General features: G+C 37.6%; 3 protein-coding genes across 5 annotated transcripts; 2 read left to right on the top strand and 1 right to left on the bottom strand.

The window, feature by feature from the left end:
* Positions 1-957: 957 nt before the first annotated feature.
* Positions 958-13,693, top strand: LOC113679724 (cell division cycle protein 27 homolog). The gene is made up of 18 exons (XM_089194751.1): positions 958-1,094; positions 2,136-2,211; positions 3,004-3,151; positions 4,405-4,530; positions 4,657-4,754; positions 5,317-5,680; positions 6,253-6,364; positions 6,998-7,216; positions 7,594-7,665; positions 8,281-8,419; positions 8,900-9,072; positions 9,419-9,470; positions 9,566-9,666; positions 9,783-9,991; positions 10,640-10,757; positions 11,482-11,610; positions 12,085-12,159; positions 12,564-13,693. Exons 1-18 carry the CDS (start codon positions 1,071-1,073, stop codon positions 12,774-12,776), a joined length of 2,448 nt encoding a protein of 815 aa, XP_089050877.1. The 5' UTR covers positions 958-1,070; the 3' UTR covers positions 12,777-13,693.
* An 851-nt stretch (positions 13,694-14,544) lies between these two features.
* On the top strand, positions 14,545-20,128 carry LOC113679723 (ras-related protein Rab-5B). 2 transcript variants are annotated; one of them, XM_027196687.2, is made up of 6 exons: positions 14,545-14,643; positions 16,265-16,426; positions 17,188-17,271; positions 17,353-17,627; positions 17,949-18,042; positions 18,714-20,128. In XM_027196687.2, the coding sequence occupies exons 2-6, from the start codon at positions 16,348-16,350 to the stop codon at positions 18,830-18,832; spliced, it is 651 nt and encodes a 216-aa protein (XP_027052488.1). In that variant the 5' UTR covers positions 14,545-14,643; positions 16,265-16,347; the 3' UTR covers positions 18,833-20,128. The 2 variants fall into 2 exon arrangements, with proteins under 2 accessions (XP_027052488.1, XP_027052489.1); XM_027196688.2 differs by having other exon boundaries at positions 16,213-16,426.
* Positions 20,129-20,238: 110 nt separating this feature from the next.
* On the bottom strand, positions 20,239-23,678 carry LOC113679717 (uromodulin). 2 transcript variants are annotated; one of them, XM_089194753.1, is made up of 5 exons: positions 23,589-23,678; positions 23,122-23,204; positions 22,198-22,329; positions 21,535-21,672; positions 20,239-20,899 (listed from the first exon to the last, which is right to left on the bottom strand). In XM_089194753.1, the coding sequence occupies exons 2-5, from the start codon at positions 23,177-23,179 to the stop codon at positions 20,559-20,561; spliced, it is 669 nt and encodes a 222-aa protein (XP_089050879.1). In that variant the 5' UTR covers positions 23,180-23,204; positions 23,589-23,678; the 3' UTR covers positions 20,239-20,558. The 2 variants fall into 2 exon arrangements, with proteins under 2 accessions (XP_089050879.1, XP_027052481.2); XM_027196680.2 differs by lacking the exon at positions 23,589-23,678 and adding an exon at positions 23,332-23,485.
* Positions 23,679-24,792: the final 1,114 nt, after the last annotated feature.

Below are 24,792 nucleotides of genomic sequence, written 5' to 3'. Positions count from 1 at the left end.
CAGTTATTTACTTTTTTTTTTTTAGGAATTTGCTTCGTCTCCTTCTTCGGCTTGTCGCAATGCTTTCCATTCCTTGAAATATTAACTTGAGATTTGATGCTGATCGAGCTAAAAGTCTGACACTATAATCTAATTTTAGACACCAGTGTCCGATTTTAGACAGCACTGTCCGATTTTAGACAGCACTGTCCGATTTTAGACAAAAGTGTCCGATTTTAGACATTAGTGTCCTATTAAGACAGTAGCGTACGATTTTAGACAAAACTGTCTGATGTCAGAAAGCATGGTCCGATTTTAGGCTCAAGTGTTCGGTTATGGATTTTGGACAGTAGTGTCCGATTTTTGATTTTGGACGGCTAGTGTCTGGTTTTGGCTTTTGAACAGTAGTGTCCGATTTTGGATTTTGGACAGTTTAGTGTCTGATTTTGGATTTTGCTCACTATGGTCGGTTTTTATTCATTAGTGTCCGATTTTAGACGAAAGTGACCGATTTTAGACACACTAGAGTCCTTTTTTAGTGACTACTCGGATTTTAGACACTACAGGTAGTGCCCGATTTTAGACACTAGCGTCCGATTTTGGACACTAGCGTCCTATTTTCGAGATTCCGATTTGAGACCCTGGATTTAGAGAACATACCAATTTTTTTTTGTCTGACTTCAATTGTTCGGTCTAACTTATTTCACCTACCCCCATTTTTGCATTTTGTGAACTGGGGGAATTTTCGGTGGAAGCTCTTAAAAATCTAATGAAAACTGAGCTCTACAACGTTGAAACAAGGTGGCTTATTTGATATGTAGATGTGAACCTTTGACTTTAACAAGAAACTCTACAGAGTTTTTTACCAACTCAAAGATATCCAACTTCAAAATATTAAAAAAATTATACCTGAATAATTCGTAGCTCTGCGCCTGCGAGCAGATTGTGCGTCTAGTCCCAGTGTGTATGCGCACTTGTGTCCAGTTTTCTCAGCGCCGAATTCAAGTTGGAATGCTCAATCGAGCAGTTTTCAACGTTTCACTGGAGTTTTAGCGGAAAATTTAGAAAGTTAAGCTCCGTTTTTATGGATTATGGTCTGCGAGGAACCGATAAGGGTATGTTAACATGTAGTCTCGTGCAGTAGTCCTTTGTGCTTTAATTTGTTTACGGAATTTACGGCACATAATTTGTTTCGGGCGCGGGATAAATAACTTATCAGCGAGTGTGTACGTTTCGAAGCGAAAATGATCTTTTCCTTTGACTGTTTTGGAAAATAAGTCTAAAAGGTGATTAGCTAATAGAAAAATTTTCAGGCGCTATTTGATTCGCCCAAAGAAATTTTTTAGCAGACAGACTTGGCCGATCGATGTAAATTACATTACGACTGGAGTTCATTTACCTTTTGTACCTAAGAAACGACCACTAAAAATTTGAATAAGGCTTTGAAATTCAATTGAAATCGTCCATTTTGGGTATTTTTCTAATATTTGATGTCAATTTCAACAGTGGTAGCAGCTTCGGAAAAAGAAACAAATAATATTTTTTCTTTATTTATTATCCTATGTGCAGCTGATGTCCAGTGTTCCCCAAACATTTTTTATCTGCCACCTTTCTGTGCGAACAGTTTTTTAGAAGAGAAATGTGATCAACAATAAACTTGAGTAGATGAGTAGTATCCAAAAGTGCCTCCACACCACATAAAAGATACTCACAGTAGATAAGGATTTGTGGTAGTAGAAGGTACAATAGCAAGTTCGTTTTGAAACTGAGTAGAATTTGTACTACAAGATGATTTGGTTTTATTAACTGAGTTCATAATGTAATTTGGCCAATGAAAAGCATTTCTAAAGTTTATGGTGATAAATTTACATTTTCAACTTAGTTGATAAACCAAATAATCTTGAAATACCCCTCATCTACGCAGCACCACAGTCTCTTAAGGAACTTGCCCCTTGTAAAATTTGCACTTATTCACTCAGAAATGCATTATATACTAATTTGGAGGCTAAGGTAAAAATTTTATTGTCATTCACTACATCTGCTACTCCAGCCGCACTTGTACCAAGCAAACCTAGGAAAATTAAGTTTCTCAAGATGAATTTATAGAAGATTTGATTTTCTCTTGATAACTATTTAATTTTATGATTTTATTTTAGGCATCTATATGGCATGCTTTGGGTCATTATGCCTATGAAGATGCAATCTTCCTTGCTGAACGACTTTTTGCAGAAGGTAACGAAAGATTGTTAGCCTAACAAGTTATTAATATACGGTATTTAGATTTTTGGGTTTTATCCACAGGCTTAAAAATTAAGAACCTGTTACCTTCCTATTTTTCTATTTGCTGTCTACTTTCAAAATAACTGACAGCCCTGTTAACCCTTTAACTCTGAGGAGTGATTAACAAGTAATTTCTCCCTGTAATATCTAAACATTATTCAGCAAACAGGTCATGAGAATATTCAAACTTATCAGGTTAAGGTTGTTATCTTGATTTGACACCAAATTCTTGTAACTTATTTACAAGGAAATGTGCAGCAGCAAGAGGGGAGAATTAACAATCAGATCTTGGAAGTTGAAGGGTTAAATTGTTGTGTACCAAAGTGTTCTTCAGACTTAAAAGGCTAAAGCCATCTTTTGCCTTGAAAAATAGCACATAGCACTAAAAAATTCCTGTTTATAATCCACAGATGAAAATGTAATTGAATTTCTGTACTTCTGGTCAAATTTCTTTTGGGTGAATGAAGAACCCACTGCTATTTTCTTTACTCCTAGCATGTGGGTTTGCAGGTCATTTAGAAGTAATACCCAAGCCTAAATTATTATTCAGGCTGCTTTCCTGCAGTTCCTTCAATTGCAGCTTAGCTGCGAAGGTTGCATCTTCACTTTCTAATCATCTGTAGGTCAAAACTTGATTTATTCAATTTAGTTGTGAACACAAACACAGCTGCATAGTTTTAGATTTAGCATAAATTCACTAGTAGTAATATGAGTTAATACTCTGCATAATTCATTTTGTTTCAGTTGGCTCTGACGATACTTTGTACCTTCTGGCAACATGTTTTTATCAAGCTGGTTACTGTAAGAGAGCATACTCTTTGCTCCAAAGCAAAGGCTGTCCAACTCCACTCTGTCGATTTCTTTTTGCAAAATGCTGCATGGAATTAGACAAGTATGTGTCCTCTCAGGCATTGAAGATTGAAAAATTCTTAATTTTAATTTTAAAGATCTGAGCTATTTTTTATTCTCCAACTTGGAAATATTCTCCCATTGAATCACACAATTCCCATGCTATTTCATTTCTTGGTGAAAACCTGGTCTCTAACAAGTCTCATCATAACCATTACAATTTCCTCAAATGCAATTGGTGCATCAGCTGCTTTGTGTCTCACTAATCACCCTGTATAGTTGTAATTGGACAGCTGGCTGTAATCGGACAGTGGAAGCAACCAATCATACTAAGCCCACTCAGCTAAATCTCTCAATCACAGAATTGATCACAATAACCATTGCAACAACCACTTACCCTGAGAAAAAAAAAATGGGAAATTTTCAATTTTTTTATTCTAGACATAGTCTCTACTAGAGATGTTTGTCCTAAATGTATATGTTCTTTGTTCTGAAATTATAATGGTTAGGATTAATTGGTAACAGGACTTTGTGTCATCCAATTCTGCCTGTAATTATACTTGTGATTAACAAATTGGACTCATGCTTTGTGGTTGTCTGATTTTGTTAATCACTTGTATGATTACAGACCAAATTGGACTTAACTCTGTCCTATAACCATTACATATAACTGAATGATAGTGCACTCTCAGGGTTGTCATTAGAATGCATAATAGATTACCTGAACTTAGTAAGTAGCTGACTCTAATATGCAACTTTGCTGATACTGGGTCAGAATGAATGTGCAGATTAGCTGATGCTGTGCCAGGTCCCTCAAGGGGCAAGTTTTGCATGGCCTCAATCTTTGTTGTTGTTGTGTGAGATGCAGAGCTTAAAAAACTGGGCAAATTCTTTTAAGGTTGTATGTTTGCGAACCTTTTTCATTCCATGATGGGTTGAGGAGATCATTGATATATGTGGGAATGTGAAAGTGACCCCCTGACATATCTGGTACAGGGTTGGCCAATACCAGCATTCATTTGGATGTAGTATAGGCAAAGTTGAGTATTGTGCTTGCTTACATGCCCTTTTAAGGGATTGGGAGGCATACTTTCCTGAATAACTTGGAAAGTTTAAACCCTCTGAGATGTGATTACCTGAACAATCACCTGATAGTCTTGGCTTCAAACTGTTTACTATCCCCTATTGAAAAATCCATCTGGTAACCTGGTATGACATTAGGTAGTAGCTGGTTCAAATTACTAAAAGATATTATATGTTCATTTGGCTTCTTTGTGATCTTTCCTGGCTTTATAGACTGGCAGAAGGTGAAATGGCCCTGACTGGAGGATGCCTGACAAACAGCAAACCTCTAGAGACCATTGCTTCTGAGTTTGGTTCTGCGGCAGGTTATGGACTGGCTCTCTTGGGGCAAATATGCAGGTATTTTCTGTTATGATTATTTTTGTTTTTTGTTTTTTCATCTTGAAGTAATTTTTTTTGTGACATGCATTTCCAAAAGTGTTTTTGTTTCTTTGACTCACTAAGTAAGTTTTATCCTTATTTTAGGAAATCTGAACAGTTTTCAAGAGCGGCAGAATGCTTTAAAAGTAGTTTGAAGTATAATCCATTTTTATGGAGCTCCTTTGAGAATCTATGTCAGCTAGGTATGTGCTGTAAGTATATATGGTAATTTCTGATAGGTTTTTCTCCTATACAAACTCTTCTTTTTCATTTTCCATTGGATCGGAACAAGCTGAAACCCTGTAGTAAAGTGTATTCTGCGAAACCTTTTCTCTACCTCGGCAATAAACATATTTAGGAAACCACCTCCAAATTTCCAACAGTTTTTTTTGTAGACTGTGTTAAGAAATTGGGAGAGGTGGAGATAATTCTTCAAAAATCAAATTTCCACCAAAATGCCTGTTTTATAAGGAACCTTTGTTTCATGCAATTAAATTTTAGCATGTTGACCCCTAAAAGTGACCAGCATCTAATTTCTCCTCACAATATCATCCCTAAATTGTACATTCTGGTCACAAGAAGAAAGAAAATTATCACTAAATAGAGAAGCTCTTGATTGTTAAACAAATTCTCTTTGTCAGCACCTTTGGAAATGTGAATAGGACAGTGTGGAGAATTTACATACTGATGTTAGGGTGTGAAGGGTTTAACCATTCCTTCAGTTGCCATTATAACTGATCTATGTTTGATATTTTTTTCAATTAGGAGAGAAGCCAGATGCAGCAGATTATTTTAAATCATCTTCTTGTCCCAAAATCACATCTTTCATTTCAAACAGAGAACATATGACAATAGGATCCCCCACTGTTACCATGGATACAACAAGTCCATCAGACAATCAGCGACGAAATGTTGACACAGTATCCTCCGAAAATCTCGACCCCTCACACAACAAAACTCTGCAGAACATTAGCATGTTAATTTCATCCAGATCTGGCTCTCTAGATATGTCTGGTAGCAGTTTCACCGTGCCATCATCTGCTGTTAGTGTCAGTGAAAAAAGAATGCGTCAGAAGGTTGGAAGGAATCTGTTAGGAGCTGCGCAGTCAGCGAGTCCCTTAACTCCAAGGTATGACTGTGAGTGGAACAATTTAGAATCATGTTTCATGCTTCAAGCTATAACAATTTTGGTTGTGATGGCGACTAGAATGACTTTTGGCTATAAAATCTGTAGCTCAATCATCACTTAGGCAACCAGTGATTGATGGCCACAGAATTAAGTTTTTCCTTTGCTTTAATGTTACTATCAGACAAGAAAAAGTGTACAGATGTACATGTATCTTAAGTCCTTGAGGCCAAGTAGCTCATAACAGCAGGAGCTCATAATAGTTTTTTTAATGAGAAGCCACAAGTAGTATTAGTTCTACTCCCCCCTTGATGAGATGCCAGTCCTTTTTAAGTTACTCCCCCCTGGTAGCAGTCTGCTGGTCTACATTTATCCTCTCAGGTAGAGTGAGTGTTTGGCAGGGCTTAACAGGTCAAGGCATCTCAAACCTATAGAAGACAAAGAAATGTTTAACTAAGCAAAGAACTGCTACATAAATGTGTATATGCATATTTTTAAAAAGATATCAGAGGCTGGGAAAGTTCTATAAGAAACTGTACACCTTACATGACAGTCTACTTTCAATTGGGTTCTAGTTTTGGAATGCTGGCATCAGATACACCCACAAATGACCAGAATTCTGTGTCATTTATTACTCCATCTCCAGTTGTTGGTGAAGGACACGCCCCTAAAGCACCTATGAAAAAGGTTTGAACCATATTCACACCCACTGATGATGACATTTTGCAATATTGTAGAGTAGATCCAGTTTCTCTTAGTAAGATGTTTTGACTTCAAGGAGAATCCCTAATGGTGAGAGAGTTTTGGTTAAGGTAAAAAGAAACTAAGTCAACTCTACAATTGTAGTTGAGATTGAACAAATTTAAGGCAAATATTAGAGAGAACATTCACCTTTCCTCTTTTAAGTTACAGAATAAATTATGATTAATTCATTATGGTTCAAAATAATGTAGAAAAATAGCCTTTATACGGGCTTAAGTGGCCCATGGGGTGGGTGCTTAACTCTGGTTTTCTTAGCATGAAGCGGCTAGGAGTATTGCTACTCCCCCCTGGATGGGATGCTGGTCTATCGCAGGGTTACTCCCAGCACATTTGCTGGTACCCATTTGTACACCTGGGTGAAGAGAAGCACTGTGAGAGTAAAGTGTCTTGCCTAAGAACACAACACAATGACCCCGACCTGGGCTCAAATCCAGACCACCTGATCCGGAGTCTAGCGCATTAACCATGAGGCCACCACGCCTCCCCAAAAAAATAATGTAAGGTCTCCTTCAATTTTGCACAATTGGAAGTGTTCAGTCTGAAGTTCTTTCTTTTCAGGGTGGTAACAGAAGAAATGATTCTTCATGCACACCGGTGATGGCTATCACATCTAGTGTTCATAGCATGCACTCTCCATCAACAATGTTCACGTCTTCCCCTCATGGCACTGGACATCAGAGCTTTTCTTCAAATGCTCCCAGTGTACGGCGGAGTTCGCGACTCTTTACACTGTCTTCTAGTAACAGCTCTGTCGGCAATTTTGATTCAACCAATAAAGTAAGCAAGTCTCCTTGTGGCATAGGATGTTAAAGGATAGGGTTATTTTGAGGGTTTAACAAATGATCAGAAGAACTCCCACAAGTGATCAACTTGTAACTTTTACTGAAAATATTTATACATTATCCAGCCAACAGGCATTGATAATACTCAAACTTATCAGGTAAAAGTTGTTATCTTGGTTTAACACCAAATTCTTGTCACTAATTTACAAAGAAATGTGCAGCAACTAGAGGTGAGAATTCACAGTTAGATCTCAAGAGTTTAAGGGTTAAGAGAGTAAGATTGTTACGAGAGTTGTAATGATGATCAGGAGAGCAATTTCAAGGGAACTGAATAACTGACTATTTGCTGGACTTTCTTTCAATTTCTTGCAGGACCGAAGACCAAAGAGTGCAAGAGTAGCGTCTCCTTCACATAGAACTGCTGTTAGTAATGTTGTGAGAAAGGTAGGGTTAAAACCAATTCTACCACCAAGTGAAAATATGCAAGCCATTCATAATTCATTCTTAATAAAGTAAAGGTTGTTTGGCAAATAAAGATTTCTCCTCAGTGATTTCTTTGACCCCCGAGAGTGACAAGCATCTAATTTCTCCTTACAATTTCATCCCTGAATCACACATTAAGGTCAGAAGAATAAAGGAAAAGATCACCAACTAGAGAAGCTCTTGATTGTGAAACAAATTCTCCTTTTCAGGACATTTGGAAATATATAGAGGACAGAAAGGAGAATATGCATACTGATGTTTGGGCATAAAGGGTTAAATGTTTGTTCAACAGCATTCTCTAGGTACTCAAGCAGCTGCCATTTGAGTTGGTCATCCTTTTTTTGAAGCAGTGGCCACTTTATTTTGACAAACAGTTGAATACTAGTCTTGATCTTAAATAAGTTTTAGATAGCTTGTGCCAACTAGTTATTCATTATTATTATTATTATTATTATTATCATATTTTTTAAACAATTTTTGTCTGGCTGCAAAGAAACCTTTGGAGAACCTGGGTTCATTCAAGTAGACTTGAAAATGAATTGGAAATTTTGAAAATACAGAAGTATTTTATTTCAGACTCGGCGGCAAACCAGAAGTTCTACTCCTCAGCCATTAGCTCCTTGTGTTGAGAATGTGATCCAAGAAGGGTCATCTACTCAACAAAGCAATGAAGGGAGGGGTCAGGCAAAGTTATCACCTGTCCAGGGTGGTATGGGTAAGTAATCTGTACCCATAAACTGTCTTCATTGACTGCTGAGCTCTGCCTAAGGAAATTTTATTTGAATGGAAAGTATACATGTGAATTGCTGGTTCTTTATGTTAGAAATTGAGGGATGTATTAAGCTTGAAGTTGGAGGAAATTCTTTGTAATTATTTGCATTAGACTCTAACCAGCTACTTTTAAATTATAGAATAACACACATTGCATCAAAATTGTTTTGTGTTTTATATGTAAATATAAAGTAACCTTGAAGAAGTCAAATCAATATCAACATGTAAGCAACTGCCCACTTACCCCTCCCCTGACCCAACAACAGTTAACTGATTACAAGTTAGAGTTAATGTTGGTTTAGGGGAGGGGTAGGTACACAATCGTTCTGATATTGATATTGATCCAAGAAAATACAGCTCAGTAAAATGATTTCAAACTATGCATTGCATTCTTACTAATTTTTTTTACTTTTTTGGATTTTAGATGGGTTAATGGCACTTTTGAAGCAAATAGGACAGGCATATGTGCATCTTAGTTCCTATGACTGCAAGCAGGCATTGAATGCCTTTTCGTCATTGGCACCGCACCATTACAACACAGGATGGGTGTTGACTCAAGTTGGCCGGACCCACTTTGAACTGGCGGAGTATCAGCTGGTATGAAGTTATTTCTTGATTTTAAAATCTTTCTTCTGGCTGTTATTCAATTCCATGTTAATTTGCCAACCCTCTGCACCCTAACATCAATATCCACATTCTCCATACTCTTCTTTGTACTGTTTCTTTGGCACTGACGAGGAGAATTTGTTTATCAATCTATGCTCTATACATCTCTCTACATTTCCTTTGCCTGAGGTGTAGGATTTATTAAGACACCAGAAAAATTTCTGCTCTGTGTGACAAGCTTTTGATATACTTCATAAGAAGCATTTATTATTATTATTATCATTATTATTATTATTGTTATTATTATTATTGACAATCAACCTGACTCTTATTGCAGGCTGAGAAAGTTTTTGCCAAAGTGAGACAACTAGAACCGTACAGAATTGAAGGTAAATAAGTTTGATCGTGTCCTTTCCAACACATATTTTCCGTCAAAAGAGAAGAAAATACCTAAATCACTTATGCATATCTATTTATCCTCCAGGAATGGAAATCTATTCCACGACATTATGGCATTTACAAAATGAGGTGTCCCTCTCGGCTCTGGCGCAAGAATTGGTAGAAACTGACCGTACCTCCCCTCAGGTAAGGATTTTTTTTAAGCTCGCGTTGGAATGCGAACAACTTACTCATTTCATCCTGCTAATGTACGTTCTCAACCGGATGATGTAATTGTACGAGTGTTTATTTTTTCTCCTCAGGCTTGGTGCGCTACCGGCAATTGCTTTAGTCTACAAAAAGAACATGATACTGCCATCAAGTTTTTCCAGCGCGCCGTTCAGGTCAACCCAACTTTTACTTACGCTTACACGCTGCTGGGACACGAGTACGTTCTCACGGAAGAACTTGATCGAGCCATGTCGTGTTTCCGCCAGGCTGTCAGGACAGATTCGCGGCACTATAATGCATGGTAAGTTAGTTGCCCAGCTTGTGTAGCAATTATTAGCTGAGTGTCGAAAGTGATCTGAGACTGCGTCGGTTTCGTTTACCTCGCTCTGTGATTAGTCAAGAAAATTCCCGATCTCTTCGCAACCAGTCAGATGCAAAATTTGAGCCAATCGTGACTTTGGTCACTCGCGTTTTCCCGCGCTTCCTGTAGTGTATTTCTTTTTGCCCTGATTTCTGAATGGCCCCTTCTATATTTTCCTTTTTCGTGATTGGCCTTAGTGATGACAAGGAGCCAATAAGAACTCAATCGAAAAAACAAACATGTTGCCGGGAAAACGCGATTGGTTCCGGTTTTACTTCTGATTGGTCAATAGTGAAGGTGGCTTGATTTTTCTCAACCAATCAGTTCATTGCAGTGAACTCTCATTTAGATGGACTCCTTTAAGAAATTAGCTCCAAATGTGAAGAACTGAAGAATTATACCTTAAGGGTTGTCTCGAAGTGTTCAATTTATAGAGATACCTGTCTTATAGAGGCATCTGTCAAGAAAGACTTTACCTGAACTCTAGGGAAACCATGAGTTTTTTTTCCTTGAGGGCCTTGAACTTGTCCAAGCTAGAAGTGGCTTTGGCGTTGGCTATGTAATAATTTTTTTTTCTCTGTTTTCTAGGTATGGTATTGGTATGATATATTACAAACAGGAGAAGTTTAACTTAGCTGAAATCCATTTTAGAAAAGCTTTGTCAATAAACCCATCAAGTTCTGTGCTGTACTGTCATGTCGGAGTGGTAAGTTGACTAAACCCTCGGAGGCGGGATCGCCGCAATTGCTGTAGTTAAAATTGGTAGGTTTTAGTGAACAAACTAGTTAAAAGAACCCTTTGGGTGAAGAAGGTTAAGGAGAAACAAACTTGAAAATTTACAGACCTCTAACTAACTATGTCTAATTGTAAATAAATGATAATGTTTCCAGTCAGTGCCATTGTGGACGGCAGAGACATGCGAAAAAGCGGGCTGACTTTTCCCCGAACAAAGCCCCAAACGTCGTTCGCCCGTTGTACCGCTTGTCTCGACTGACCGATAGACAGGTAGCACGTTTTCATTTTTAGCGCTTCAGAGCGCACATTTTCCGCCTTCGGGAACATTTGAGACGAGTTGCGGGGAGCTTTACCAGAGGTCTGGTACTAGTAATTAGTGCCAGGTCCCTTGCAGACCTCTCACCGGCTCACGTTGCTCAAGGCCTTATACACACTAACATCAATATTCCGATTCTCCACACTGTTCTCTGTTTATTTACTAAGGTGCTGATATGGAGAATTTGTCTAACAATCAAGAGTTCCTTTAGTTGGTGATCATTTCCTCTAACCTTATTACATTAATGCTAGATTTAGGGGTGATATTGTAAGGAGAAATTAGATGCTAGTCACTCGTAGTGATTAAAGGGTCAACGAGTACCTGCTCGTAGGCTAACTGACCGACAGCCTGAAAGATAATTTTCCTATATCTCGCGCAGGTGCAACACGCAATGAAGAAATCCGATGCCGCGCTTGTTACCATCAACAAAGCCATGAATATTGATCCGAAGAATCCGCTGTGCAAGTTTCATCGCGCTTCAATTTTATTCTCAATGGATAAACATAAGGTATGGAGCAGTTCTTCGTCGCCTTTGATTTTAGGACGTGGTCGACAACTAGTGCAAGATTTGATTTCAAGTTCTAAGCGAAAAGTGCGGGAATGTATTGTTTGCAAAGCTACTGTTTTGCTCTCCACTAGCAGCCAAGTTTACACAAGTATCGGTATCTTACATAAATGAGGCCTTTATGATAAAAATCATATCACTAGTTTTGTTTTGCGCTGTGCTATTTTTGCAAAAAAAAACTCTTCCTGTGATACTGACGGCTGTTGCGTTTTTTTCCCGCCAAGATGAGGCAGTTTCGCGCGTACCTAATTTATCACAACTGGATGTATGGTACGGGAAAGTTTTATACTCGTTCTCGAATCTCTATGTCTCAAATGTGTTTTAAAACAGCTGCGTTGATTAGGTAAGTAGAGTAGAAACACCCTTAGTCATTTTCTGTTTGCCTTAACATCTTTTACGTTCTGTACTTCTCGTCAGGAGGCGCTGGAAGAACTCGAGGAATTAAGGAAAATTGTGCCTCGAGAAGCTTTAGTTTACTTTTTACTTAGCAAGGTAAGTTACTTTTATTAGCAATTTCACCATTTTATTCCAATCGCAATTTGTTTTGGTTTAATGTACAGTGTAATTTAATTAATTTTATGACAAGTTTATCGCCGCTTACACCGCAATTTTCGATTGATATCCGTAAGTTTTCTTTGCTCTATGATTGATTTAGAAAACCTCCGTCACTCTCGCGACCAATCAGATGCAAGACTCAAACCGATGTTCACTTTAGTGTTCATGGGTGTTTTCCCGCGCTCTAGATGATTGCTTGTTTTTACTTTGGGTTCTATGCTACACGTGACATTTTCCTCTGTTCTGATTGGTCGCTCTCATCACTGCCTCTGGTTTGTTCAACCACACAAAATTAATTTTATTCTCTTAAAATGCGTGCCTTTCCTCATTGATATTTACAGGTTTACAAAAAACTTGGGGAAAATCACTTGGCACAGATGAATTTCTCGTGGGCGATTGACTTGGATCCGAAGGGTGCAAACAATCAAATTAAAGAAGCCATTAACAAGCGATATCTCCCGGATGATGACGACACAACCATGGGACTTGACACCGCTGATACTATGGATCAATCTGTGGGCGTAAACGAACTCTCTGACGAAGACGAGGATTAGATTGTAAACGAACCTAAAAGAGCTGCTTTTGAACTGTGGGTTGAAATATAGGGACTGTATTTGATTTTGAACATTAGGAAAATGATTTTCAAATGAAATTTACCTTCGAGCTTCATTAAAAGAGAGTTATGCTCCAGAAACTAAATGATTAAGTATTATTAAGTTTGCTAGTTGATTGTCGTGTACACTTTGAAATGTTGCGGATGAAAATGATATGGTCTCTGGAGCATACTTCTCCTTTTGAAAATTTTTAACGCGGTTTTGCATCAATTGGAATCTCCGTATGTTTATACGAAGCCTATAGGAGTGCAACGACCCTGAAAAAATATCAGGCTACTTGTTTCATGGTACACTTTTTGTCACTGAGATATCTTCATGAAGCAATTTTCAACTGGGTGTCATAAAGGACCAAGCAGTTATGCCATTGACACAGATATCGAGAAATTATGAGTTTGAGAGTAAAATTCTCATTGTTTTAGTATTTCTAATCACTCTCGCGCTAAGTCGATTATTATCTAGAGAAGTGATGCTTGGGGAAAATACCCGGGAGATTAGCCTCGATGGGACGTGAAACGGTGGGGTAGGGAGGACTGGGCGACTTGCTCCAGTATCACTCCTTGATACAAGAGGTTGCTGCTTATGGGGAATTGTATCGCTAGCTAACAGCAAGTAAAAGAAATTAAACTATTAATTAGATATTGGATGTTTTATAAAGTAATTAATTTAGGTTTGATATCGGAAGAGAGACTTACGTCGCATGTATCATATAATAACATGCATCAATTTAATGTGTATTTTTTATGATTGCAATTCACAATTTGTCGACTTTCGTCATCAATAACAAGTTTTTTACGTCAGCTTAAATGCGGTACCATTGTTATTGATTTATCTCGTTGATTAAATTTGGACACAACTTGGTTAAATGTTTCTTTTATCAGATACACTGAATTTGCCCCCCCTCCCCTCCCCCCTTAGAGGGCTGTACGAAAAGACTTACCCAACAACACAATCCAAAAAAGCCTAAGCCCACCCCTGTTCGAAGGGGTAAGTTTCTAAAGAAACTGTGGTGCTGTGTCGGCAGGGGGTATTTAAAGATAATTTCATTTCATCGAATGAGTTGAAAATGTTAATTGGCTATCGTTTCGAACGTTAGCCAGTCGTTCGAACGAAACCCTTTCCCTATGTAATCTCCATTTTTGTTGTATTTTATTAAAGGTTATTTTATTTTCGGGATTTTTTCGTAAAGGACTTGTTATTTTTGAAGATCAATTTAAGCCCACTTAGATTCAAACCATGATTTTCACACCACACAAATTTTTTTTGTAAAAGTTTTTTGGGAGTGGAGTTGCTTTTATCAGTGTCCGATATCGAAATCGAAACTTCGGGGACAAATCCCTAAATTTGTTTGTCAACGCCTTAACAAATATAAGTAATATGAATACGCCACTTCCTTCACACGGAGAAACATAAGAGGTGTTACGTCTAAATCTCGTGAGGACCACGACGCGAAAGATACCAAAATTTGGTATTCACTTTTATTTTTTTGATATAGTGGACTTGGAAAAATATCATTGACTGAGGCGTTCCCTCGCATTTTTTTTGTGGAATTAGCAGAAATGCTGTTAAAGCTACTTTCTCACGCGGTGAAATGAACCGTCTGGTTAAAAGCGACCAAAGTTAGTAAAAGATGACGTAATGTTTTTGTTCCAAATGTGGGGTGGACTGGAATTGAGTTGTAGTCTCAGGGGCTTCTGTAGTCACGCGGGTCATTGTGGTCTTGTTCTGAACTGAAACTTGTACTTTGGTGTGATATCAGCCTATTTTTACCGAATTCATCGCATCTAATCGCTCGGAACTTTAATTAAAGGTAAGTTCATAGCGTTGTTAGAAGGTCTGTGCTGGTGTGTAAGCCAGATTTTGCCTTGTACTGCTTTATTTTGTTGGAAATTCGGAAGGAAGTTAGTCGATGCGTATTTTACATCGCCGCCATATTTGTATCTCTGACACGTTTAAATCGACAAGATGGTTGTAAGATTTTCTTGTTATTATTCCCTAACAGCTCTTTGTGCTTGAGAAAGAACTGCGGATTATTTTGATTACCTTGTTCGGGATGTCAGTGACAATTTCGGCGTTTCGTCTGAAGCTAACCTTACCGGAAATTCACGAACGTTTGACTCATCTTTACGTATATTTATGAGAATGACGTTTAATTTTTGCATTTGGTCATGCTCGAACGCTTTTTTTTTGAGCGGATTTTGCTCATCATAATTATGTTCTGTTTCAACTCGAGAGCTCTGTATTACAATTTTTCTTTCGCAGATGGAAGTAGTCGTGAAACCACCATTTGTGTCATGTATTTCGTGTCACATAGTTATATCAACAACTTTCCTTATTTGAGAAACTAATGTTGTTTTCCTGGCATGGAAATTTTCTTTTGTTTGTATTAAAAAATTTGAATCATCCTGCATTACGCTGCTATCCTTAGCTGCCAGGATTTCGGATTAAGAGCTGTGCTAAAGTAAACTTCGCGCAGTTGAGGTGTTACAAGCTCCCGAGTGGAACTTGAACCGGCTATGCCCCGTCGCACTTTGTGCGTTTAGTTGAACAACATGCAAATTTTTCGACATAACGCCCTTAAGTAAATTTTTCTGTTTCCAAAATATCTTAATTACGTAAGGCTGCGATAAAAATTATTTCATCGTCAACGGTGCGAGATACACCGTGTTTTGGCAATATGTAATGGAATATTTAACATTGAGTTCAATTAAGCTGAGCTTACTTGCACTGTATTTCGTAATATTATTTTTAATCCGACGTCTTGCATCTTTTTTTGTGGCCTAGAACATTCCTTTTGTATTACAAGTCTGTCTCGTAGTTTATTCGAATTTAAATGTTGTACGTTCCAAACTACAAAGCTTAATATATTCGTTAATATATTCGTTAACATATTCGTTAACCATGCAGTCTTAATTCGTTATGTAAATACAAGCCTCAAACATACATTTAGAAAAGTTGATTGCTTGGAAAAAGTTCTGTTGAGATGATAATGTTACCCAGGGCAGTGAATCATTTTGGCTGTTATTTTTCCCAGTTTTCTTAACTATCCTGCAATGTCTTGATAGTAGAAAGTGTCGTTTGAATTTTGCCTTGTCACTGTTTGCTATGTCAACTGTTTTGTGATCACCCTTACCAGTCCCAAGAGATTTTCATTCATTCTGATCAAAAGAATTGTTTCTTAAGACTGATATTTTGAAGATAAATTCAAAGCCCAGGAGATATTTTGTACACAAGTTTATAGACCAAGGTTATCCTCTGGAATCTAATATTTCCTAGCTTTCTGGTTCAAGTTAGCAGAATTTGACAAAGAGCCATGATATTGTATATTCTCCTTGTAATAATTCTTTACCAAACTTTTCTCTTTTATAATTTTTTTAAGAGGGCCGTTTACAGGATTACTCCCTTAGAAGATTATGTATTGACACTTATAGGTTTGATCTTCGATAAATCCACATTTTAAACTGGAATCGTAAAGCTTTTACACCTAGAACAGTTGGACATTTAAGGACTTTCAATGGCTGCGAGGGGAACGGCACAGCGCCCCAATGGAGCTGTACAAGGAAAAATATGCCAGTTTAAGTTGGTACTTTTAGGTAAGAATTATTTTGACACAGTTTAATGTCAGTGTGTTATTGGATCTGCAAAGAACTCTACCTGGTTTACATGTGACATATATCTTTCATACTGCTGTAATGGACAATTTTGAAAGACATAGTTGTGTAGTCCAAACAATGATAAAAAAATCTTGGATCCTGTTGAGTTTGTTGTTTAAACCTTTTAAAGGCAGCTCCTCTTGCAGAGCTGTCAAAAAGATTTTGAGTAACTGGACTGTGATATAAAGTAGGCCACATTAAGGATCACAGGCCCTTCCACAGGTAAGGGCTTGGAGGCTGCTGAGGCCCTAAAGTGTTCAAAATAGCTGGTGCATTTTTCAGAGTAAACTTTGAAATGCATCATGTGCCAGCTTATTTTGACAACCCTCACTTGAAATTTTTAATGAGCAACTATATCTGGGCTCCTCTCTCCATGAATTGCACTCAGTTTGGTTATACATGTACACTATACCTTATCTGAACTGAGAGGAGAAAGGAAAACAACAGCTCTGTCAAAAGCCACTTTTGTATAGATCAATTGCCTTGAGTGAAAGAGGACATTGCATCATTTTTGACAAAATGAGGTGCATGATTTCATGTTTTTGTGTGTTTGATTTCTAATGAAGCAGTAATTTGATTTTGATTTAATCAGAAAAATAAAGTTATATTTACAAAACTTAATGTTAACTGAGTTCTCTTTTGATAATTTTACATGACAATTTTTGTGTAACCTGCTTACAATGTTATCTTGGATCTCACAGGTGAATCTGCTGTTGGAAAATCAAGTTTGGTTCTGAGATTTGTCAAAGGGCAGTTTCATGAGTATCAAGAAAGCACAATTGGAGGTGAGTAGCTTGGAATTTTTTGCTGTGTGAAATGGGATGGTAAAAATTTTCAACTGATTGATATTTCTTCTGTATTTTCAGCTGCATTTTTAACACAGACAGTGTGTCTGGATGACACCACAGTCAAGTTTGAGATCTGGGACACAGCAGGTCAAGAAAGGTATCACAGCTTAGCTCCAATGTACTACAGGGGAGCACAGGCAGCAATTGTTGTTTATGACATCACAAACCAAGACACTTTTGGCCGGGCAAAAACATGGGTGAAAGAGCTTCAGAGACAGGCCAGCCCTAATATAGTCATAGCACTTGCTGGCAATAAGGCAGACCTTTCAAGCAAGAGGATGGTTGAGTATGAGGTATATAGATCGTTGTTTATGTGATTTATTGATCAATCCTTAGAAGTGGAGCAGTGAAAGGGTTAAATTTAACAGATAATTTAGTGTTAACAACTGAGTTGAAAACATAAATTGGCCACTGTAAAGAGTTTAAAGGCCGGTGTTTCGAGCGTTAGCCCTTCATCAGCAACACTTGAAATGTCAGCCTTTAAACACTTTACGTTGGCCAATTTATGTTTTCAACTCAGTTAACACTAAATTACCTGTTGTACTCTCCCACTGATGCAGCACCACAGTTTCTTACTTACCCCCTTTAACATTTGAATTTGTTCTGCTGATTAGGATGCTCAGTCATATGCAGAGGATAATGGTCTTCTATTCATGGAAACTTCAGCAAAGACTGCCATGAATGTGAATGATATCTTCTTAGCAATAGGTGAGTTTTTCATTTTCTCGTCAAGCGACCTGCTTGTGTGTTTTAACACTTATATCCGTGGCTAAAGAAGGGCACATCATTGATTGTTTTTTGGTTTTTGACTTTATTTTCAAATTTAACTGTGGAACACAAGCTTTCCATTTGAAAATGAATTAGCAGAAGGATAGTATAGAGTAGCAGTGAAATGTCTTCTGTCCCTGTTATATTTGTAGTGGTAATAGGACCAATTGGAGTCCAATTCGGTCTGTAATCATACAAGTGATTAACAAAATTGGACAACTGCAAAGTGGGAGTTTAATTTGTTAATTACGAGTATGATTACAAACAGAATTGGACGATGTGAAGTCCAGGTACCAGTCAATCAAAATTATGACAAAATTTGAGGAAAAAACTAGACATCAGTTTTACATTTTCATAAAAAAGAACAACAGATAACTCAGCGAAATGCAAGAAAACAGTGCACATACATAACGTGTTCTGTCTGCTTACATGGGCATGACCTGTTAACTGTCCCTTTTACTGTCCTATTACATTGTTTAATTACAAGCATGATGCATACACTGTCTTATCAGTGCTCAAATTGGTCTGGTCATAACCAATCATGAGAATTTTGGTGTAGTTTTAATTAAAGAAGTAATCAGTAGTGGTATCATTGAAATTTTTCATTATAGCAAAGAAATTGCCCAAGAGTGACACCACAGCAGCAGGGCCTGCAGCTGGTGGACGACAGCCCAGAGGTGTTGACCTCAGGGAGCAGAATGAACCACGAGAAAGTGGTTGCTGTAAATAGTTACTCTTCAGAAATCCCCTCTTATACAAATCATGTATAAATGAACAATGAACAAAGTGCAAACTAGAATGTGGGTAATGTTACACAAGCAAGATCAACAAACTGCCCTGTGCAACATTAATAGTAAATGTACACACTCTTGCCTTTAATATGTAGTAGTGATTTAACTTTGCATGCAAAAAAAAAAATTGACCAATTTGTTTGTAACGTAAGGTGACAAACTCTTGTTGTAATATGAGAAATAGTGAGAGTAGCTGATAATGATAATATGTGGTGTAAGATTTTTGTGGCAATAGTTATGTTTGTTCATCTTGTCTGTGCTTTGTGTAAACTCAGCCCTCCCTACATTCCATTTGTTTTACTAACTTTTTATATATCAAATTTAAGTAGAAAAGGACTGGGTCTGTTGATCTAAGGAAAACCTACTTGATCTTAAAGTCTTAGCAGACATTTGCAAAATTCGCACAGAAAAGTGTAATAAAAACTTTAACAGTGATAGGAATTTTTGAAATTCCCAGTGGCTTGTCAGGTAGTATGTTAATATTGTGTTGCAGAGAAAGAAGATAAAAAGTCTTCCAGAGAGCTGGCATGAACTGTTTCACTCCAAAGACCCTATACCTAAATTTCTTTTCTGTGTTACATACATTTTCTCATATCTTAACTCTGAAATTCTGGTCCCACACCAAGCCAAATTCTCCTTAAGTAGAAGATTCTCTCTCTTCTTGTACCATTCCAGCCAAAAAGCATATCTATTTTGTAAGGAGAAATTACATATTCATCTCTCAACCCCTGGGAATCATAGGGTGTAATTATGGGTTGTGTTTGAAAGACCTCATTGAAGAGTTAAGATCCTGCGCAACTTGATTACATTAACAGCGGTGTATTCCTTTTAAATATTTGCTGGGAAAAGTTAAAGAGAATTAATTACAGCACCTTTGTAGGATAATGAGGGATATTTACGCAAACAAGTTTCTGTGACTGATCTCTTCAATAAGCTTCTTCAATTGTACCTTGTGAAAAACCACTGGCTTGCGAATTGTAGCTTAGTTTCCCTTGAGTTTCCAGCCTTCGCAAGGGTACTACTGGTGCTACGGCTCTCGATAAAATGACGAGTCTACAGTCTTAACTAGGCTCGTTGTTTGAGTAGTTTGTGGCAGTCATAGAATTTAGGATACTTGTAATAAAATATGGTACTGACCTTTGACTGCACCTCTTTTTTGATATCTTAGGGTGTTCATAATAATGATATGGTGAAGTTTTGTCTAATAAATTGAGTATGGTAGATTGTCAGTTGTACTCAAGTAGGTCATGTTTGTGTACATTTAACTGTAACTTGATTGATGGGATTCAATGTTCATGGGTTTTTTGCTACCAAAAGTCCCTTTAAAGTGTTGCTATGGTGGTAATTACTTTGTTGTTGGTTTTATTTTGCCGGGTAACAGGTCAAATACGTAACAAAATCAATTTACCTTAAAATGATATTATTATACAATAGAAAAACATAGTTGTTTCCGCTTTAAGTTGTTCTTTCTCTCTGAGATTTTGTTTTTCAAGTTGTCAAAGCCAGATTATGTCGGGTTAAAAAAAACAAACAAACAAAAAAACAATGCAGCACTATTACTTGTGAACTAAAAATGTCCTTGAAAAGAAATCTGTGATTCAGTATTTTTTTTTCCTCCTGAGAACAGTGTGGTCTACATAATTACAACGATCTGTAAAAGATATGCTATTCGTCATCGTCATCGTCATCTGATTCCTCAGAGCTCTCCCATCTGCTATGCACAGTGATAGTAGAGTCAGTGTCTTCAATTTTCTCCTCCTTTGGTTTTTTCTTCCTTGCTCCCAAGAAACAGGCGATCAGGGCAATAAGAAACAATGTCCCCCCTCCAGCCGCGCCCCCAATCGTCATGATCTGCTTTATTTTTTGTTTCTGTTTGTATGCCAGGTCCTCGACACACTCGTGACCATCACCAGCAAATCCTTTCACGCAGGTGCAAGTGTAGGAACCTCTTTCATTTTGACAGACGGCTTTGTGGTGACATGGTTCATCTTCACATTCGTCTATGTCTACAATTGTCACAAGAGAATATAAAAAGAAACAAAAAAGTAAAACAAAAGAAAATATTTGAACCGATATTCAAGCTGATGGCGCAGGCTTCAAGGTTATGTGCGTAACCCACCCTAAAAATATTCGGCCACTATCAAGTTGGGGGGGGGAGGGGCAGGGGGGGGGGTCACAGCCTTCCACTTCCCGTACCACGTTCACACGCCTCCCCGTACATTTGTGCCTCTTAGCCTCCCGACTCCCACTTATTTTCTAGCGTAGCATCTTTCTGGGGAAGGGAGGTAGTGTTTTTCAAGATGAACATTATTACAGGTCAGTCCAGTTTATCACTCTAACATCTCAATACTGAGAAGACAATCTCATTTCACCGTGCAATCTAATAGCTATAGCTGTTTCAAATGTTTACTTGCATATAGAAATCCCTAATATGCTAGGAATCATTCCATTTTGAAATGAAACCGACGTAACGCCAAGAGTTCGGTACTCCTAAATCCCTTTTTCAAGTTTTCCTAAGTGCATATCAATCGTTGGAGCGTGTGCAATAGAACTTGAAACGTTTGTATGCGCATGCGTATTGGTATCTCCAACCTACTGTCTCACTTTGGTAACGCCATATCGCTGAATAACGTGCTCGCACCTTTACAGTAATCCGCCTCCAAATGCATTACAAATCCTCGAGGACATTTGCACGTATAAGAACCTGGTGTATTTTTACATCTTGCTCCTTTTCGCTTGCATTTTGTTCGAATATCTCTTTTCTGACATTCGTCCAAATCTGCGAGTCAACAAAATATTTATTATTATTTATTAATGTTGTAATTTACCCTACAAAATAAATAGGGAAGCTGGTCATATCTCGAAAGCAGTGATTTTTCGAAAGATCCTTCATATTAACTTTTACGACAATTTTTTTTTTTGTATTTTTTAAGGTCGTTCTCTCTCCTCAAACACTGCATTTCTGAAAGATTGTGTGAATAATTCAGAAGTATAAATGTAGGGAGAAATTGGATGCTGGTCACTCTGAAGTTTAAAAGTTTTTAACCCTGTTACTACCAGGAGTGACAAAAAATTATTTCCCCTTGCTGTATCAAATACATTTATCTTCATTTATAACTGAGATACTACGAGCCTCCTGATTGGTTAAAAACCTATCGTATTATATTGCACTGGCATCCTATACACGGCTGGAGTCAACGATATCGAGAGAGTAAAGAAAGAGGGCAAACTATGAACTCGGTTGCAAAATGAAAATTAAATACGTAGAAACAAAGGGAAGAGAACATAGATTTGCATTTTCTACCTTGACAAGAGTCTTCAAGTGTCTTAAATCCTTCCTTACAAACACAGTGGTAGGTGTTATTTTCTCCCTGCTTCACACATTGTTTGTGTTCGCCACAGTCCTCCTCTGCTTCAGGGGCACAGTTACTGCTTACTGTAAGGTCAGGTGAAAAAAATAATTGTTGGTCGTGTTGCGTGTAATGTCACTTTGATCTTATATCACAGAGGATACGTGGAGGGGACATACATGAGGCATGGACAACCCGTTACGTTCTTATCACATGGGACGGCTTTGGCAGGAAATGCAGAATTATAGTACCCACATACTACTTGCGTTATTGGCATGGCTTTAGTCAATTTGGGTACGACATTTTAGTCGTTTCATTCGCCATAGAGGACTTAGAAACAAAATCAATAATTTTCCTAGCTCCCCTTACATCTTTCAATCTCCTCTGATGTAAAGACATTTTAATTCTATAGAGTCCTACTGCATGAGCAGAGTAACATATAAACAAAATGGTGTTAGTTAGAGGCTGTTTGCTTGTATTTGCTTCAAATCACTCGCTCTGTGATTGGTCTAAGAAACTACCACCCCTCTCGACCAATCAGCAGGAACAAAACTAAAAGCGACTGCAACTTGGTCTTTCATGTTTTCCTGCGCTTCAGACAAATTACGTTTGAGCTGTCGTTGTGAATTTTCCCTTTGTTCTGACTGGCCGTTGTGTTAACTCTACCTTCACTGATTTACTCGACATGCAATCGAACAGGGCTTTAAGTGGAATCAGAAAAAAAATATTTGGATCGATAGTAAGGTCCATAACTTAGGATTGCAATTTCTCTATTTGCCAACCAAATTTCAACATTCAAAAGGGGAAAAAATACGAAAATAAAGACCATTTGTTGCTTATTTTATCGGAATATTTGAGCAGAAATGTAAGTGACTCACCTTCAATAACAGATGTAATGAAAACAAAAAGAACTATGAGCAAGGAAGTGTTTTTCATCGCTGCATTTTAAAACCTGCTGTATCTGGACAAAGAACTATGCGTCAGTGGTTGGCACAAGTGGAACTAAATCAGACTACAAACATTATGAACGTTTCAATGCTCTTAAGCTGTGCAAATTATACCGCAATAATCAAACTGCACTGTTTTACCACTTGTCTTGTTTTTCTTAGTAGTCCTTTCAAAGAATGTCTCGTAAACCACCACTATTGATGATAACGTTCTTCACTGACACTAAATAAGGTTGACCTTTCAGCTTTGTCAAAGTTTGAAAACTGCTTCGTTTTTAAACGCGCGTGATAAACCGTTTGCATTCGCTGACCGTGCGCGCACTTATTGGAAGAAGAATTTTCGCGCGCAGTCGCGACAACGTCATGAACTTGAACTGACAAACAAAAATATATTGTACCTTTGCTTTTCGTCCGAAAGAAGTATCACCTAAAATATTTTCCCGATCTTAACTGCAAACCGAACAAGGCGTACACATACACGTCACAATATTGTTTTCATTATTAGAATGTAATTAAGTAATTAACGTGCTATCCGCACGAGTTCGTAGGAAGACGTTTTTTGCGCCGTAAATCGAAGTTTTAAGTCATTGAAGACTATTTTGCATAGTAATTGAAGGTAACAAGGCATCATGGAGAGGAAATCCACTAAAAAGCTGCAACTCTTTCTCAGCCGATGAAAAATGGGCATGTTAATGAAATATTGTCAGAGTCGCACGCTTTTACGAAGTCACGCACGGTTTTTAGTCATAACCCTACAAGCTATGTACTTTATTTGTTCAACAATTCATAGTATGTAAACGTGTTTTTTTTCTTTTGAACGGCACAAACAAACTTAAAGTTTAGAAGGTTTTTTTTTCATTCTTATCAAATGTAAAGGATTTCTCTTCTGCAACCCCACTTTGTTATGTCAACTTCCTGTCATCTAAAATGCCTTGAAATGGATCAAATGTGTACCGCGTGGTTGGTAGACTTATTTTGCTAATATTTATTTATCTTGAAGTTCAACTGTACAGTGAAATTCGGTCTAAACGATATGCTACTTCCATCATTTTACTTGCAAGTTGAAATGATGGTTTTGGGACAAAGGTAGTCTATTACAAGAGCTTACATGACGTTGCTGCAAGTATTTTGAGCTAAGCACGAATCTTTCAAGAATGTTGATATTTCATACATATGATATATTCCTGAGTGCTCTAAACCTGGGGTTAGGTTGATCGCCGGGAAAAATTAACAAGTGCTACAGAAAGTAACACATCCAGGGGTGCTGTTGGTATAAAAACTCCATTTACGAAAAAGGAGGCTAAGGTCCAAACCTTGTAGAAAATATTTATTAAACTTGTTAAATTAACGACAACATTTGGCTAAAACAAAAACTCTGAAACTTCTTAAAATTCCAAACAAAAGGGTATCAAGTTTGGGTGAACGAAAGCTAAAAATGAACTGACCATACTCTGTGAAAACAAACAACAGAAGCGCGCGGAAAGTGTCCATGTCAGTCGTCCAATTTTTGGACGTGATTGGCTAATTTGTGAAATCACGTGCGGCGTGTAAATACAAAAATAATTATAACCATTACAAATTCCACAAACATTATTATTGATG

The sequence above is a fragment of the Pocillopora damicornis genome, chromosome 14 (assembly GCF_964200805.1).
Source record: "Pocillopora damicornis chromosome 14, jaPocDami1.2, whole genome shotgun sequence".
Classification (NCBI taxonomy): Eukaryota; Metazoa; Cnidaria; class Anthozoa; order Scleractinia; family Pocilloporidae; genus Pocillopora; species Pocillopora damicornis.
This window is presented reverse-complemented; position numbering and strand designations above follow the sequence as displayed.